This window comes from Protopterus annectens, chromosome 3.part1, assembly GCF_019279795.1.
Source record: "Protopterus annectens isolate FY-2018-M chromosome 3.part1, PAN1.0, whole genome shotgun sequence".
In the NCBI taxonomy this organism is placed as follows: domain Eukaryota; kingdom Metazoa; phylum Chordata; order Ceratodontiformes; family Protopteridae; genus Protopterus; species Protopterus annectens.
The window spans coordinates 1,510,780,919-1,510,798,549 of record NC_056732.1 but is presented as its reverse complement, the minus strand read 5'-3'; the positions used below and the strand labels follow the sequence as shown (position 1 = coordinate 1,510,798,549).

At 38.6% G+C, this 17,631-nt stretch overlaps 1 protein-coding gene across 1 annotated transcript in view; it reads right to left on the bottom strand.

Moving 5' to 3' along the window:
- The window catches only part of LOC122797796 (nucleolar transcription factor 1-A-like), an 892,813-nt gene that overhangs the window by 209,879 nt on the left and 665,303 nt on the right, over window positions 1-17,631 (bottom strand). The window contains exon 13 of the mRNA XM_044066317.1: window positions 9,697-9,782. Within this exon, the coding sequence (XP_043922252.1) occupies window positions 9,697-9,782 (86 nt within the window). The remainder of the gene's footprint in view (window positions 1-9,696; window positions 9,783-17,631) is intronic.

Sequence of the window (17,631 nt, the reverse complement as noted above, 5' to 3'; positions counted from 1 at the left end):
AAGTATTTAGAATAGACAGGTCCAGAAATGGTCTCCATGTTTTGTCCTTTCTTGGTACTAAGAAAAGTCTTGAGTAAAATCCTTGTCCCTGCTCTTGTTGTGGTACTGGCTGAATAGCCCTCATGTCCATGAGAGATGAAACTTGGTTTTGTGCCTCTGCCCATTGATTGTGTGGCAGGTCTGGCATACCTTTTGCCTTTGGAAGGGTGTGAAAGTGGAACCTGTAGCCCTGAGAAACTATATTTAAGACCCATTTGTCCTGGGTAATCATGTGCCAATTTTGTGAAAAAAGTGCTAGCTTTCCCCCTAAGGGTGCTGTCAAAAGATAAATGCTTGGCATTGGCAGAGGGAAGTCATTGGGACTGTTTCCTATATGGCTGTGATTTGTCTTCTCCGCTTTTGGAGGTAGAAGCACCCCACTGTTTGGGCCTGTATGAGCCCTGGGGCTGTTGTCTGCCTCAAGGGCGTCTGTATCTGCCTCTTTGTGGCCTGTCTGACACGGGAAAGGACCAATTCTTAGAAGGCCAGTTCCTGCTAAATCTGGGTGGCTGTACCTGTAAGAAATCCTTCACTGTCTGCATAGATTTAGCTTTATCCTCCATTTTCTTCAACAACTATTCTGCCTTAACACCAAATAAAGTATCATGCTGTAATGGAACATCCAATAATTTTGCTTTAACATGATCAGGCAGAGTCTGTTCCTTTAACCAAGCATGCCTTCCAATGACAGAACCTGTTTCAGCGGTCCTGCAAGAGGCCTCCAGTGAATCATAACCACATTGCAAAATATATTTTCCCACTTGTTCAGCTGCATACAATAAATCCTGCAATTCCTTGTTCTCAGCACATTCATAATTTGTCAACATTTTCTGTTTTTAACAGAGACATTAAGTATTGCTGATATTTAAGCATATGAAACTGACAATTTAAAGCCCTTACAGCCAAGGTAGCAGAAGTGTAAACTTTTTTCCCCGATCTGTCCAGTGCCCTAGAATCTCTATCTGAGGGGACAGGGTTTTTTTCAGTAGCAGCCTTGACCCCTTTGGGACTCTGAGAAATAGTTTCTGGGTCAGCAGCAGGGTTTTTATAGAGAAATTTATGAGAATCTGGAACCCTGTAGTATCTGTCTGGCTTAACAGGTGCAGGAGGTAAAGAGTCGGGAGACAGGCCGGACTCTGAAAATACATCATTTACAATGTCTAGAACTGGAGGAATAGCAAGAGGTCTGTGCTGAGGTAGTAAAAGAAAGTCTCTGAGCCTTTTCTTAGAATCTGAATAATCTTGGCTCTCCCAGTGGAAATACTCCCTCATGGTATGCAGGGTTTCCCCAAATGAGTAATCCTCAGCAGGAAAAGCTGAAGGAATAGATTTTTCAGCATCAGAATCCTCATAGGGAGGAATAGAGTATCCCTGTTCTGAAGAGGAGTCAGAGGAAATGGAAACCTGATCAGAGGAATCATATTCAGTATCTTGCCTAGGCCTCTTATCAGGAGGGGGATGGAAACCCCTGATCAAAGTAATTAGGTCTTCGGCCATTTTGAGCATCTGTTTCTTAGGCATGGAAGTCTGTCCTGGAGAATGCTGTACTTGTTTCCTTGTCTTTAAAACTGTTTTAGTCTTTGTCTTTGATGTTGAAGTTGGCTTGATATAAAGCTGTGTAGGTCTGAAAACACCCTCAGAAGCCGATGCCTGCTCAGCGGCTCTGGACCCATCTGAGGGATTAGTTTCCGAAGGCTCAATACCTTGAGTATCCAGAGGCCTAGCTGTCTCCACGTGGGAGTCGTAGGCGGCCTGTGGCTCTGAGGTAGCGGGTGTCAGGGGCTGCGTAAGCGCCTCACTGAAAACCGGCGAACCGGCGACTGGCCTAGAAGAGGCTTCGTCGTCGGTTTTGGACCTCGGATGCCTGTCCTTTTCTTTTTCCTTCCGCTTTTTATGAACTCCAGTCATCGGCTGTTCCGACGGCATTATGTAGTTAAACCTTCAGCCAAAGTAATGAAAAGCAAACTCGTACCGATGCTTACTAGTGCGCTGGTTAAATCTAGCACAAAACTGACAACTAGCAACGTTGTGGTCAGGGCCTAGGCAAGGAATACAGTAAAAATGAAAATCCTTATGAGGTATTTGCTTCCCACAAGAAATACAATTGTTAACTTTTTCTGACATCGGTCTGGAGCAAGAAAAAAGTTTCCCCAACAGGGTACTTAGCTTTATAGAAGACTTCGGCTCTAAAATTCAATTTCAAAAATCTCAGGAGTCGGCCAACCGGCACTTGCGAACTGCTTTTGCTTCGGGCACCACGCGGCAAGAAAGACTGAAGAAAATGGCATCGGCTGCATCTTTTATACCCCTGATGTCATGGAAGAGAAGACAGCAACAGACGCAGGACCTAAGACTTTGGAATTCAGGCCGACTGAGGGCAACCTGTCAGCAGATTACCCAAGTGTAATGACTGCAACAGTGAAACACGATGAACATCAAGAGCAGTCTCAGGACTGAACCCTGAGGTACTCCACTTGTCACTTGTCTGGAGCTGGATTTGGAGTCGGCTACTTTTACAGTGTGGGTTCTGTCAGTAAGCCAGTTGGCAACCCATCGAGTGACGTAGGGATTAATGCCCAGTTGTTGGCAGAGCAGAGGTCCCTTGAAAGGGAGTAAGGAAGTAAGATATTTTTTAGTGCAGGGATTTTATCTGGGTAGCAAATAGGTTTTATATGTAAATACTAATTGAGAATGTTTTACTATGTTGCTTGGTTGAAGCCAGTTGAGTTGTCTCAAGGCTTGACTGTGGTGAGTCTGTGTATTGAGTCAGTGACAGATTTTGCAGTTTTATTGTAGTAAAATGATAGCTTGGATTCAAGAGAGGTATTTAGGTTAGTTAGGATAAGGTGGTGTTTGACTGTATAGAGGGAGCCCAGTTCCTAAGAGTTTACTGTGTATAACTACTTCTATTTTAGTGCTGTTTTGTTTTGTTAAGGATAAGGAGCAGGCATGAGTTTTTAACCAGGTTTCTATTACTGTTAAAGAAGTTTGGGTATATTCCTGGAGTTTGTAGACAGTTGGGGCTGCATATAGTAATCCTGAATCGTCGGCATATTGGACCAATGCTTGCATCTTCTGTAGCAGTATGGAGTTAGTGGTCTGAGGATTGACTCCTATGGTGACAGGGTGAAATGGGGAATAATCCTGGTGCCATTTGACTGCTTGTTTTCTTTCAGACAGATAGTTAAGGAACCATGTAAAGGAGTACTGATGGAAAGAATGGGTGGGTAAAGGAACATAAGAAGCATTTGCATTTCCATAAAAGAAATGTCCTTAATTTGACTTATTTTTTTCTCAAAATCTCTAGAAGCCATCTCCTGTACTACAACTGAAACTTGAATTGCTTTTTGCTGAAAAGTTGCAATCTTCCCAGTCAGTGCTTTTTCCCCCTTCTCTTTCTGTACATCCCTTCTTTACTGACATTCAGGCAGTGTAATTATTAGTCATTAAGTTAATTTTTACCAAACTGATAATGTTTACTGTTTTTTTTAACAATTCCTTAGTTTTCGTACCAGGAGAGTTATAATCAACTTAGTGCTCAGTGTGCAGCCATGTTGTAACTCCACAGTTAGCACAGAGGATTAAGGCTAAGGATATCTTTCAAAAAACAAGTATTTGCCCCTGTTCCAAAACTATTTAACTACCCCCTGACTTCTCCCCACCTTTATTTCCCTTACACAATTTACTCCTACTCTGTTGCAAAACTCTGGAATGCCTTACCAGTAATTTCAGAGCAATTTAAAACCTCAAGAGTTTTAAACTCACTCTTAACCGCAAAAAAAAAATAAATAAATAAAAATAAAAAAGGGATCTATCACTGTTCCAAATCTAAGCAGCTCCCCCCTCACTTCCCCCCACCTCTATATTACCCTTACTCAACTTCTTGTCCACACACCTTACCCCCTATCTTCTACCTTTAACCACCATCCTTCCTATCACTTTCTTTCCCACTTCCCTCCTACCTGTTCAGTACAGCCTCACTCCAGCCACAATTCCACCTTACCCTCCCCTTCACCTCCTCCCAGCTCTTAGGGTCTGCATCCCTTCTAACAAATTTCGACATTCTGCTTTACCTTGCTGATCTCTCTACAAGACTTTCTTCCTCACTCTAACACCCAGCTTTCTACCTAAGCCCAATTTTGCTCTTGTTATACCTCCTTTTTAACCTGGTATATACCTTTATATCTTCTTTTCTCTTTGACTATTCAGTGGAAGAGAGTGTATGTATGTGTGTATATATATATATATATATATATATATATATATATATATATATATATATATATATATGCATATATATATATATATATATATATATATATATATATATATATATATATATATATATATACATATATATGTGTGTGTGTGTGTATATATATATATAAACATACTATTATTGCTCCCCCCCTCCGTACCAGGCCTCCACTGAAAATGAGTTTCTGACCAAGTCGGACTTTTCCCAGTTAACAAATATCAAATAAATAAATAAAAACAGAATGTTTACAGTGACACTAAGAAAGTTTTGATAGGAATGTTTTCATAGAGAAAGGATCGAAAGTAGATCTGAGCTTTAAGTAGGACAGTAGAAAGTCATCTTGGTGTAGAGCAGGAGCACAAAGCCATTCCTTTTTAAGTGGTCTTTTAGAGAGAGTTTGAAGGACTGGTAAGAGGCAGCTGTTCTAATGGAAGTAGGGAAGGTATTCCAGGAGCTGGCGAAAGAGTAGGAATAAAGGGAGTGTCCTGCTGATTTGTTTGCTCTATCATTAGTAAGTTGATTTTGGTCATTTGATAACAAAGGGTGAACTGGATGAGTTTTTTTGTAGGGTTGCATTTAGAGCAGTACATGTGTCAGGATCTTATATGCAGTGAGAAATTGAGTATACTTTGGGTAGCTGGGTAGTTAAGCTAGTTAAGGGTTTTTCGTGCAGTATAATGATGAACATGGTATTTAGCACTAGGGGTCTATATTATATGGTCGAAGAGATTCTTCTTCGAACATATAATCATAAAAACCTAAAGAGTGAATGGCCACGTCCTTAAATTTTTTTCCTTGGGGAAAAAATTCAGTTAGCCATTATCGGGAATTGCCCTTTTCTCCAACGTAGAGTGATCTCAGAGTTGGTATATTTAGTTGGGGGGGGGGGGTCTGAGGGGCACAGCCTCCCACATCAGCGGGTGCGGGGGCCACTTGATTAGGGGTTTGAGGTTTGTGCTTTTTCTGTATGGCCCCATGAATTTTTTCCTGAGGAAAAAATTTGCGGATGTGGCCATTCGCGCTTTACAGCGTTCGCCCTTTAGGTGTCGATGATTATATGTTCAAAGAAAAGTCTCTCTGAGCATATAATATAGACCCTCAGCACTAGTAGCAAATTTGGCAATTTTATTATAACATCCTTCCAGTTTATGAATATTTGATTTTTGTAGATATGTGAGAATAGTGTCACCATAGAGGACAGGAGGAGGAAGGAGATCAGTTTTTGCTACTGTGATTCTGGACGTGAAGTTGAGGAAGTTTTTAGCTCAGTAAAGTAGACTTCAATTTTGATGCCTTTTTATAGCATTTTGTATGTGGTAATCAAATCTAAGTGTGTCATACATTATTTATTTTATTTATTTTACATCTGCTTACCGGTGAGGTCTGACTGAACAGAGCTGTCCATTTACAGCAGAGGCCCAGGAAGAAAACCTCCAGAACACTTGCTAAGATACTATACATAAGATATTTACATCAGCATTGTGGTTTAGACAAACAATTATAAAATATAGCAGATAATAACATATGATTGCATAACATATTCACAGACGCATAGTGGTACAGACATACGTACAGCAGGTAGTAACATATGATTGTTGTTCATACAGTATGTTTAGTAGAGATGATCATGAAGATGCAATGAAGATAAGAGAAGAAAGGAAAAGCTAAAAATACTAGCCAGTTTGTCAAAGGAGGAGAATATAGACAAGTTCATATGAGGTTCATTGACATTTTAAGGGAAAGCTTTTCAACTCAGACTAGGGGAGAGTTAGTGTGTATATATGGGGCAGTGGGGAGTAGGCGGCAGTGAGTTGGTAAGTAATGTGTGATAATATCTAGTGCATCTGTGGGAGTTTTAAGGAAGAGGTTGGGTAGTGGGTGGAGGAAAGATGTTAGAATATGTCAGCCAGGTGAAAGGTAGTTGCATGTCCAGGAGTTGTTTAGGTGGGAAATGAGCTGTTTTTTGAAGATGGTTTTGTTAGGTTGCACCTTGATTTGTAGTGGTAGGGAGTTCCAAGCCTTGGCAATGTTGCTAGAATACAGGGAGTCACCAGTGCCGTAATGGCTTTTGGAGACTGATATTAGTGCAGGTCTTGTAAGACTGGAGTTTTGTCAGGTTGGTACATAATTTGGTTTGCTAGAGGGGTGGCTTTGTGAATATTATTTGTAAATATAGTGAAAAGTAGGGGATCTAGGATTGATCCTTGGGGTACTCCTAGTTTTACTGGAAGTAGGGGAAAAGGAAGTTTTTCCACTGAACAGCTTGTTGGTGTTGGGAGAGGTACTCTTGAAACCATAGTAGAGTGGGGGTAGTTCGTTTTAATTCTGAGAGTGATGTTAGAAGTTTTGTATGGGAGACTTTATCAAACACCTTTGATAAGTCAAGGAAAACTGCAGACACTAGTTGGCCATTGTTGCATTGCATATTTACTAGGTTACTAAAATGGATGAGTGCAGTGATAGTACTACGGTTGGGGTAGAATCCATGTTGAGTTTCAGTAAGAAGATTGTTGGAGGGGAGATGTGTTAGGATCTGGGTGTGGCTACATTTTTCCAGTGTGGAAAGTATAGCTATAGGGCGGTAGTTTGTTACGTCAGTGGAGGTGCCCCCTTTAAGTATTGGTATAATGAGGACATTTTCCAGAAAAGTGGCACCACCTTTTGTTCTGAGATTGATCTGTTAATGATTATAGAGATTGGGTAGGAAATGTCTTTGGCGGCTATTGGTAGGAATATGGCAGGTAGTTTGTCTGCTGCTAGGATGACGGCTTTAACTTTGGTTAGGTCTCTATAGATGGTGTAAGTTGGTACATGTTGAAGGGTGAAGGAGTTGGCATTATTTGATGGGTTATGTAGTATAGTGGGGATTGAGGAGGGTGAGTCTGTTGACAGCTTCAGTAGAGAGTTGGTAAAAAACTCATTGAATTGGGTGGCTGTGTTTACAGAGGTGGTGTCTATGTTTGGATGAGGAGTTGGTGATTTACCTGGTTGGAAAATACTGTTTATAGCAGTCCAGAACTTTTGTGGGTTGGTATCATGCTTAGTTTGAATTTCACTATAATATTTTTGTTTGCCTAGTTTGATTTTTTTTTTTTTTTTTTACAGTGTTTCTCACTTCTAAGAATGTTTGCCTATTAGGAGTAGTTTTGTTTTTGCTCCAGGTGTCCCATGCTTTGTCCCTTTGTTTCATAAGTTGCCTAGTGTTCTTGGTAAGCCATGGGGCATTATGGTTTTCGTGCAGATCTGTCTTGGTGGGGCAAGTTGGTTGAGAATGCCTAAGAAGACAGTGTTGAAATATTCAACTGCTTCATCTAAAGGAAGTGTTAAAAGTGGGAACCAGTTAGAGTGCTTAAGGGCTGTATTAAGGTCGTCAGCCCTGAAGTTTTTAGTGTAGCTGATGTGTTTAAGAGAGATAGTTCTAGTGAGTTTAGTTTGGTCTCTGATGAAGAAGGTTGGGAGGTGGTCGCTTAGAGTGTCGGGTAGTGTACCGAAATTATGAGTGGAAGATGGGCGATAGGTGAGCATCCAGTCTAGTACTGATTCTTTTTTAGAGGTTTTGTCTACCCTAGTAGGGGTTTGTATAAGCTGTGAGAAGTTGTAAAGGTTAATATGATTTGAGGGGTGGGGTGAATTAAGTGAGGTCCAATCAATACTTAAGTTGCCTAGTATAATGATTTTGTGCAGGGAGGGTTTCTGATGCCCAGTGAAGAAGAGATTCTAGGGTTTTGATATTATCTCCTTGAGGGATATATGACCCTAGGATATTTAGCTGTTGTTCTGTGTATTTAGTCTTACCTTAGCAAGTAGGATCTCTGCACTATTAAATGCAGGGATTTCCATGTTAAATAGTTCAACACTGATGTTGTTCTGATATAGGAGAGCGACTCCACCTCCTCGTTTAGCTGTATGGTCTTTTTGTAGTATGCTATAACCAGAGGGAAGTATCTCTTCATTCCTAATAACTTAGTTTGAGGGGTTAGTTCAAAGTTGGTGCTATTCTGAAGGTTTTTTCCATAAGACTTTGTGGGGAAAAATAATAGTAGTTTTGTTTTGTTGGGATTAAGCATAAGATAATAGTTTTGTAATCATTTTTCTGTGACAGTGAACGATTCCTGAGTGATTTGCTGTAGGTAAGTTGGATCTTTGATGAGCATATAAATGTTGAATCATTAACATATTGTATAATGGAGGCATGTTGTGTGCATACATGGAGTGAGTTGGTAAGTATATTAAACAGTAAAAGTCCAAGGACTGAGGCTTGGAGGACACCTGCATTTACAGGGAGAAAAGGGGATAGAGTGGAATCTGTCTTTGAGATAGCTCTGAAACCAGTTTAAAGTATTTGGTGTAAGGCCTAATGATGACATTTCTGTTAGAAGTTTTATGTGGCTAACAGTATCAAAGGCTTTTGACAGATCAAGGAATAATGCAGGTACAAATTTGTCAATATTCCTGGCTTTATTGACTGTTTCCATGAATGAAAGTAGAGCTGTAGTAGTACTATGGGATGATCAAAAACTGTTTTATTAAATTAGTATTAGTACAATACATAAACAAAAATTATTAACTCTCAAACCCGACAGTCAGTTGATAATCTACTGAAGAAAAAAATAGTAAAATAAATGTGATGAATCATAGGAGTCACTGTTTAACAATATCAGCACCAGTCAGCAATTCTCTACTTTATCAATGATTAATTCAGCTGCCTACAAAATCAGTGAAAGGCTTGTTTTGCTGAAATAACCTTTCAGTCAGAAAATTAAGCAAAACAGAAAACTTTCTTCTAAGTCAGAATCTATGAGTTTTTCCCAAAAGTACTGTTTCAGTGTACTTTAAAAGAACAATGTTAGACAAACTGGGATTCAAAAAAGACAACTTTTATGAACTCTATGAAATTCTTTGTGGATTAAGGGGAGAGAACAAACTCATATAATCATTTCCAGGTATTCAAATCTTCAAATGCCATCATTTTAACCCATGGAATGCAATCCCTTCGTAATTGTCTCTACTGCTCAGGTTTTTCTGTAGCTAGAAACCTAACTTACAAAGGCCTAGGGCAAAAAATGCAAATGCTGCTCAAATGAAATTATTTTTTGATCAACGCCTCAGTAAAAATTCTAATTAATGCAACACAATGTAGACAGAAACTAAATTACATTTGCAAAGAATGGTTCTGAAACTAAACCTTCACTTTCAGAATAAGCTGTCACGAAACAAAAACTTCAAACAGCATCAGTCTAAGGTGGAGTCCCATAAGATAAGCAAAGTTAAAAGGATGTTATAATTACTACTATTTAATAACACCCAAATCACTTTCACTGATGGAGTTCAAAGACAGGTTAACCTGTTTTCCTATCTTACTATACCAGTTTCATAAAGGATGTACAGCACAGACTTACATTGGAGGTTTCTTTGGCTCACCGCTGAACTTTGTTTTCTTTTGTGTCTGTGCTGAGGAGGGGGCTCTCATTTCTGTCAGTTCTTTCTAAGAAGAAAAAAATATATCTTAAAATGCAAACATACACATTTCTTTGCTTCAGAATCTTTTCATTCAGTACGCTACAGTGCTCATCTTTGTCATGAACCTGCAGCTGGAGCTCTCAAAAGCCCTTAATGTCACTCCAGATAATGAGAATGCATTATAAAGTTCCTCTTTCTGTTGTTACCACATGCATGGCAATAGGTGTTGCTTTCCAATTTCTGCCCTGATTCTACTAATGTTAGGTCATCTGAGAACACTTCCCTTGTATCGTGTTATATGAGACGAGAAAGTGTAGTTGTGTGAGAAGTTCGCCAAAATAACAAATCTGAAACCATCTTTACAATAAGACATAACATAACAAGGGAAAAAAGTCATAGTCATAGATATTTTCAATAGCAACATATCCCTTGCATTATTTAATGTTGGTTCCTCTCAATGGAATTAGAATGCAGCAAAATAAGTCCCCTATACAACGAACTTTGGCTGGCAGTGGCACTCACTTCAGTTCTCCTGAGTGAAAAATTATAAGTTCATAAACTGACTGCACAAGTACTCAGGCCAAACTGGCCATGTAAGAACACTGACTGCCTTATATTAGCATTATACGTCCAGTTTCCATCCCATTCATCCAGATTTTTCTTAAACTGATTAATAATCTGGAACACTCTTATATAATAAGGGAGGACTGTTGTGTTGTACACAATTCCCTCTTGCATGGCATTAACAACAATGTTAGCATTCGTACAAATAAATGTTTTTGTACTAAAATATTTTATTTATTTATTATTGGCATTTGATTTTTGGAAAAGTCCGACTAGGAAGGTGCCAGAGGCCTGGGGAGAAAAGCTTCAAAGAATTACAAAAACATTTTAAGAACAAAAATTTTACAAGCTTCAAAAAGAATACATAAACATCTGTAATTTAAATAATTATGCCAAATTAGACAAAATGTGCAAACATTGGTAAAAAATATACACAACTTATAAGACATTAATTTAATATTTTGAGAAACTTTAGCCAGTTTATAGAAATTAAAAGTTTGTTTGTTTGTGTCTTTCGGCTTTTCCCGGTTAGGGGTCCCCACAGCGGAACTCCGGTCTGCTAATGATTGGCAGTAGATTTTTACATGTTGAGTTGCCGGCCCTGACGCACAACCTTCAACGAAGGTACGCCCATTCACGCATGTCTCCACACAGAAGGCGCTCTAGCTGAGAATCGAACAGGACAACGATAGAAATTAAAAGTAAGCTGGTGTAATACAAACAGGAACTGCAATATAAAGGGACTGAAGAAAAAAGTTATGACATAATTAGATACAATCGATGGGGGTGTGTGAAATTCATTCACTGAAGTTAAGAAGTGAGTAAAGAATAGGGAGTAAGAAGGTGCTCATATTTAAGGTTACACATTAGACTGAGGTTGAGCAACAAAAGAATCAGATTTTGGTTAGGAACTCTTTTAGATTGTTTTAAAGGCATGGAGGGCATGTACTGACCTGATAGACATAAGTAAGGAGTTCCAGGTCTTAGCAACATGGTACAAGTACAGACCATGCCCACCAGATTTGAAAGGTTTGTGGACAGACAAACAGAAGTTTGTGGTCATTGGATCGTAATGACTGAGTGGGAACACAGTTGCACAGAAGGTAATTTACTTAAGCTGTCTTAAAGCTAGTATGCAAAATTTCATCCTTATATATTCTATATACAAACATTTTTCCCAAAAGTATCTACACTGAATAGTATAGAAATTTGATCTTTTCCATCTGTCACGATATTCCACAATTTTGTTAAGGAACAGGTGTATTTTATAAAGTGATACTGGACCATTTCTAGTTTCCTCAGCTTGCTGATTGTGTTGAGACAAAACATTGAGATTTGTTCTATTCTTCTTCTTCTTTCAGCTGCTCCCATCAGGGGTCACCACAGCAGATCAACTGTTTCCATTTCTTCCTCTCCTCTGCATCTTGCTCTGTCACACCAACCACCTGCATGTCCTCTCTCACCACATCCATGAACCTTATCTTAGGCCTTCCTCTTTTCCTGTTACCTGGTAGCTTCATCCTTAGCATCTTTTTCCCAATACACTTTGTATCCCTCTTCAGCACATATCCAAACCAACGTAATCTTGCCTCTCTGGCTTTTTCTCCAAACCTTCCAACCTGGGCTGACCCTCTAATACACTTATTCCTAATCCTGTCCATCCTCGTCACACCCAGTGCAAATCTTAACATCTTCAAGTCTGCCACATCAAGCTCTGACTCCTGCCTTTTTGTCAGTGCCACTGTCTCCAACCCATATAACAGAGCTGGTCTCACTACACTCTTGTAGACCTTCCCTTTCGCTCTTACTGGTACTCATCTGTCACAAATCACTCCTGACACTCTTCTCCACCCACTCCATCCTGCCTGTACTCTCTTCTTCACCTCTCTTCCACACTCACCATTACTCTGAAGTGTTGATCCCAAGTATTTAAACTCATCCACCTTAGCCACCTCTACTCCCTGCATCCTCACCATTCCTCTATCCTCCCTCTCATTCACACACATATATATTCTGTCTTAGTCCTGCTGACCTTCATTCCTCTTCTCTCTAGAGCATATCTCCACCTCTCCAGGGTCTCCTCCACCTGTTCCCTACTCTCACTACAGATCACAATGTCATCTGCAAACATCATAGTCCACAGGGACTCCTGTCTGATCTCGTCTGTCAACCTGTCCATCACCATTACAAATAAGAAAGGGCTCAGAGCTGAACCTTGATGTAATCCCACCTCCACATTAAATGCATCCGTCACTCCCACCGCAGACCTCACCGCTGTCACACTACCCTCGTACATATCTTTAAAAAAAAAAGGTTATGTAATTCTACTAATTTATCTTGGTCTTTCAAATAAATGCTTTTTAATAGTATAAACTTTGTTAAAAAGTCAAAAATAGCTGACCAGGCAGACATGTAAAGATGTAAAAACAAGCCAAAACTTTAATAAAACTTTCTACAAACTGATTAAAATAAATAAAATAAACAGGATAAGCGCTTTCATACACACAGGTACTTCTTCAGATCCATATAAAACTCCTTACACAATACATTTTTATAGCTTAGTGTTTAAGGTCACGTGATCTCAGCAGTGGCTTAATGGGAATAGCTTCATTTAACCCCTTGCCTTCATTGGCCCTAAGCAGATGCATCCATTTTATTTCTACACATTCTGTCTTCATCCTCACATCACCACCTCTTAACCCTGGTGTGTAGATTTCCAACACTAAAAACTTAAGCCAGTGTTCACATCCTGGTGACATGACATGCTTGTTTTTACATCTTTACATGTCTGCCTGGCCAGCTATTTTTGCCTTTTTAACAAAGTTTTTGCTGTTTTGCTGGATTGCTTTTTTTGTTTGCTTTTTAATAGTATGCCAACTAGCATAATGACCTTATGTTCTATTCCCGTAACATACACTAAATACAAAAGCAGAACTTACGGTCATCCAAAAACTTTGTACTGTGCAACCTGTTTCAACACCTTTTTTTTTTGCAGCATAACTTGCCTGGGAATATTATTCTTAACAAAAAAAAAAAAAATCAGGTTACATTTCTCAGTACTAAATTTCAAGCTGACCAAGTTGCCCATTTACAGACCTCCTGTAAACAGTGTCAGTAAATCATTGTCAAACCCCAGCAAAATATTGACTTTCCAATCAACAGAAATATTTGCAGGCCCAACATTTGTTGTTTTTCTTAAGTTGCAAAGGAACTAAATTAAAGAGTAATGGGCTCACAACAGACTCCTGCTATACCCTTGCACAGACAGATAATTTACTAGAATATCAATCTTGGACCACAGTACTAGGCGTTCTATTACTCAACCAATTAACTATCCAGTGCACAATGTAAGGATTCACCTTACAGTTCTAAAGGGCTTTAAAAATGAATATATAAGATATGGTATCAAAGGCTTTGGTTAGGTCTAATTACCCCCTCTGACTGTAGGGCATAGATCATTGGCCAAAGTAAGATAATCATAAAACTCAGCCAAATTAGTCAATGTCGACCTGCCCTTAATAAATCTATGCTACACAAACTTAGTGCCCAAAGTATAAACATTGGTATTAAAATTATTAGTAATAAGATGTAAATGCAATTCTCAAAACATTTGTCTAACAAAGAAGTTCAGCTTATAAGTTTTAGCTTCAGTACAGGCAACTCTTTAAATACTGGTGTAACACTGAATACTTTTCAAACACTAGGAATAATTCTCTCTTTTAACAATTTATTGAATATATAAAACACTATTGATAATAACTTATTCTTCTAAATTTTGAGCACTACTGCAGGAATGCAGCCTGGTCCCATATACCAATTTGGCTTAATATTTGACAATGTTTTCTTTATTTTCAGTGTTATGAAAGGACAGCTTACATTCCCAGGATGCATTTCTTTCCATACATTTGTAACTTGAATAGGTTTAGATCCATTAACACCTGTAAAATATTTATTCAGTGCATGAGCAACGTTCTGTAGTTTGTCTAATAAAAGATTATCTACTTCTAGAGGAACCACAGTATGGCTACTTAATGACTGCAAGTTCACATATTTAATATGGCTTTGTTCCCAGTATCATTGGCCAGACTCCTCTCATATTTGGCCTTTATTTCTTTAACCTGTACCAATAAACATTTTGATACCCTATTTAAATTTATTTTATTCTCATTAGTTGGATATCGTCAACATTTTGCACTGACAGAACCAAAGGAGGTCCTCCTAGTGACATAAGTCTGGCTTTCACTGGTCACTGAAATTTCATTAATTAATAAACTAATGAAGGTGGGATGTTATGGAATGCAGATTCTGTTACAGCATCTAAGGTAATATGGGAAGAAACTAAAGAAGAGAAAATACTAAAAATTGAGACACTGGAAGCTCATGGCTAAGGGCAGTAAAATACAAACAGTGAAAAATGTAGTCCTATATCCATCAGATATATTTTATTAACCAGAGGAGGAGCCATTGGTGACAATCAATAAAGAGCTGAAGGATATTATTTTGGACAGGAAGATGGCAAACATTATGTGGGATAAGCTGATTCTCCCCATAGAACAACGTGGTTTAGGGTTATCTGACCTGAAGAGATGCTTTAGAGCTACACAGTTAAGGGTTATATAAGGGTTATGCTGAAATGTGGAGGGTTCAAGAGATAAAAAGAGACTAGGATTTTGGATGCAAGATAGAAAGAAGAATAATAACAAACATATTGAATACTATATTCATAAAGTAGAAGTAGGTTTAACAAAGATATCTGCATGAAGAGATATAGAAAATAAGCAACAGGGTCTGGTACTTATAGGAAGAAATTAGCAAAGGAACCAAAGTATTGGCACAAAATGTCTTGGAGTGAAAAGTTACAGACTAGGATGAAACTAAGCAGAAGATCGGATTGAAGGTTAGAGACTGCCTTCTCCATCAAGGATTTCTAACAGAGTATAAGCAAGAAAAAAGGGCTGTGGAAGTGTTAAGTGAAAGATCAGCTTTGGTAGAGTTTTTACTTGAGTCTAGAACAGAAGCAGCTATTAACAAAGGGCTAATTATTAAGGCACATAACATATTTCATGATAACTAAGAATCAAATAGAGGTTAGAAAAGAAAAATGGAAAGGCAATTTACAAAGGAACAATGGCTTCCTAAGAAATCTATAAGGATCCCAAGTATGCAACAAAGTCCAGAAAATTAAGGATTTTTACACTGAAGTGTTTGCACAGGTATTTTTATACCCCAAGTAGGCTTCTGAGGATTTTCCACATTAAACAGAAAACACTGGAGATGTAATGGGGAAGAGAGAGGTAATCGGGAGCATATTATTTGAGAATGTAACAAGATGGCACATTTTTAAAATCCCCTACAAAGTACCTTTATGGAAATATTGGGCAATCAAATGGATGTAACGACATCTACAGTAAATTATTCTTTTGAACTGGAATAAATTATTCAAATTGCCGAGACATCGTAAGGCCTACGTTTAATGCATTTGACTGCCAAAATGCAATTACTTGGAAATGAAAATCAAAGTCTATACCCAAAATAAAGAAAATGATGGATATTGTAAAGGTGATAAAATGAAATGGAGGCGGGATCTTTAAAAAGGAGAATGGCAAATTTCAAAGAAATAAATGAATTTTGTGGGAACAATACACGAGAATATTAATCAAAGATAGTAATGAGGTTTAAGGGATGGTAGGAAACAGGCAATTTATATAATGTTGGAATGAAAGGAAACTGTTAAAAAAAATAAAATGTACACTGCATGGAAATAATAATAGAAAATTATTATGGTTTGTTTTCTTTTCTGTTAATATGTGTAAATCTGTTACAGCTTAACTTATTACTGCCTAGTGATGCCTTCACCTGTTTCTGCAGTTACAGCCTACTGATGACTCTAGGTGTCTAATATAACTTGCTCATATTTGCATTAATATTTTCAAAACTATGCTACATCCAAGCTATTGAAAGATTTCATATTAAAGCTTAAATCATGAGCAACAATGGTATTTGACCTATGTCTAGTGCTGCTTGAAAGATATTAATTGTTGATCACATACTATTTATTTCTATTGTCATAATCTTCATATCTTTCTAAAACTTCAACAACATAGTAGCATAAATATAACTGCTTAGCCTCATATGAAATCTTATGGATTGGAAAATGGTGCTGACAGTATATGTGCAGCTTGAGTGGTTACTGAGATATAGTAAATTATTTACAAAGCATTACAACGTTAATATTTACTGTGCTTATTGTGACTTATACAAATAGTTTAAGACCTAGAATAAGATGAACTCTACCACAGTAAAGATTAGTTTATGCTGAAGAGTTAGCCATTTACATTTCTTTAGTAACCCTTATGGTTCCAGAGACATGACAATTTGTTTGAAATGTGAGGCCATAATTTGATTTTGTAAGAAAGCTAATGATGCTGTCATTGGTTGTTAAGAGTACAAACTTCAGAGCTCCACTGGAGTGAATGTGATGATTTAATAAAAATGTTAGCAAAAGTTAGATGTTGCTTTTGTTTTTGGTTTTGCAGCTGTCGTCGGTTTGATATACAAATGTCGAGGTCTGAATACACCCTCAGAAGCCGGTGCCTGCTCAGCGGCTCCGGACCCATCCAAGGGAGCTACATCCGTCGGGCCAATACCTTGAGTATCTTGCGGCATGCCGAACTCCACATGGGTGTCGGTAGAGGCCTGCGACTCGAAGGTAGCGCATATCAGGGGCTGCAAAAGCGCCTCACTGAGTACTGGCGAACCGGCGACTGGCTTAGGAGAAGCTTCGTCGTCGGTTTTGGATCTCGACTGACTTTCTCTGTCCTTTTCTTTGCGTTTTTTATGTACTCCGGTAGTCGGATTGCTATGCGACGACATTTCTGGGTAGTTAAATCTGTTTCCAAAATACTTTGATTCAAAAATATACCAACGCTTAATAGTGTGTTGGTTAAATCTAGCACAAAACCGACAGCCAGGCACGTTGTGATCAGGGCCTAGGCAAGGAATACAGTATACATGGAAATCCTTATGAGGTATTTGCTTTCCACAAGTAATACAATTATTAACTTTTTCTGAAATCGGTAAAAAGCAAGAAAAAAGTTTCCCCAACGGGGTGCTTAGCTTTAGTGAAGACTTCGGTTCTGAAACTCAAACAGGAATATTGCAGTAGTCGGCCGACCGGCACTTGCGAAATGTTTCTGCTTCGGGCACCGCGCGGCAAGAAAGACTAAAGAAAATGGTGCCGGCTAAATGTTTTATACCCCTGACAACCTGATGTCATAGAAGAGAAGACAGCAACCGACGCAGGACCCAAG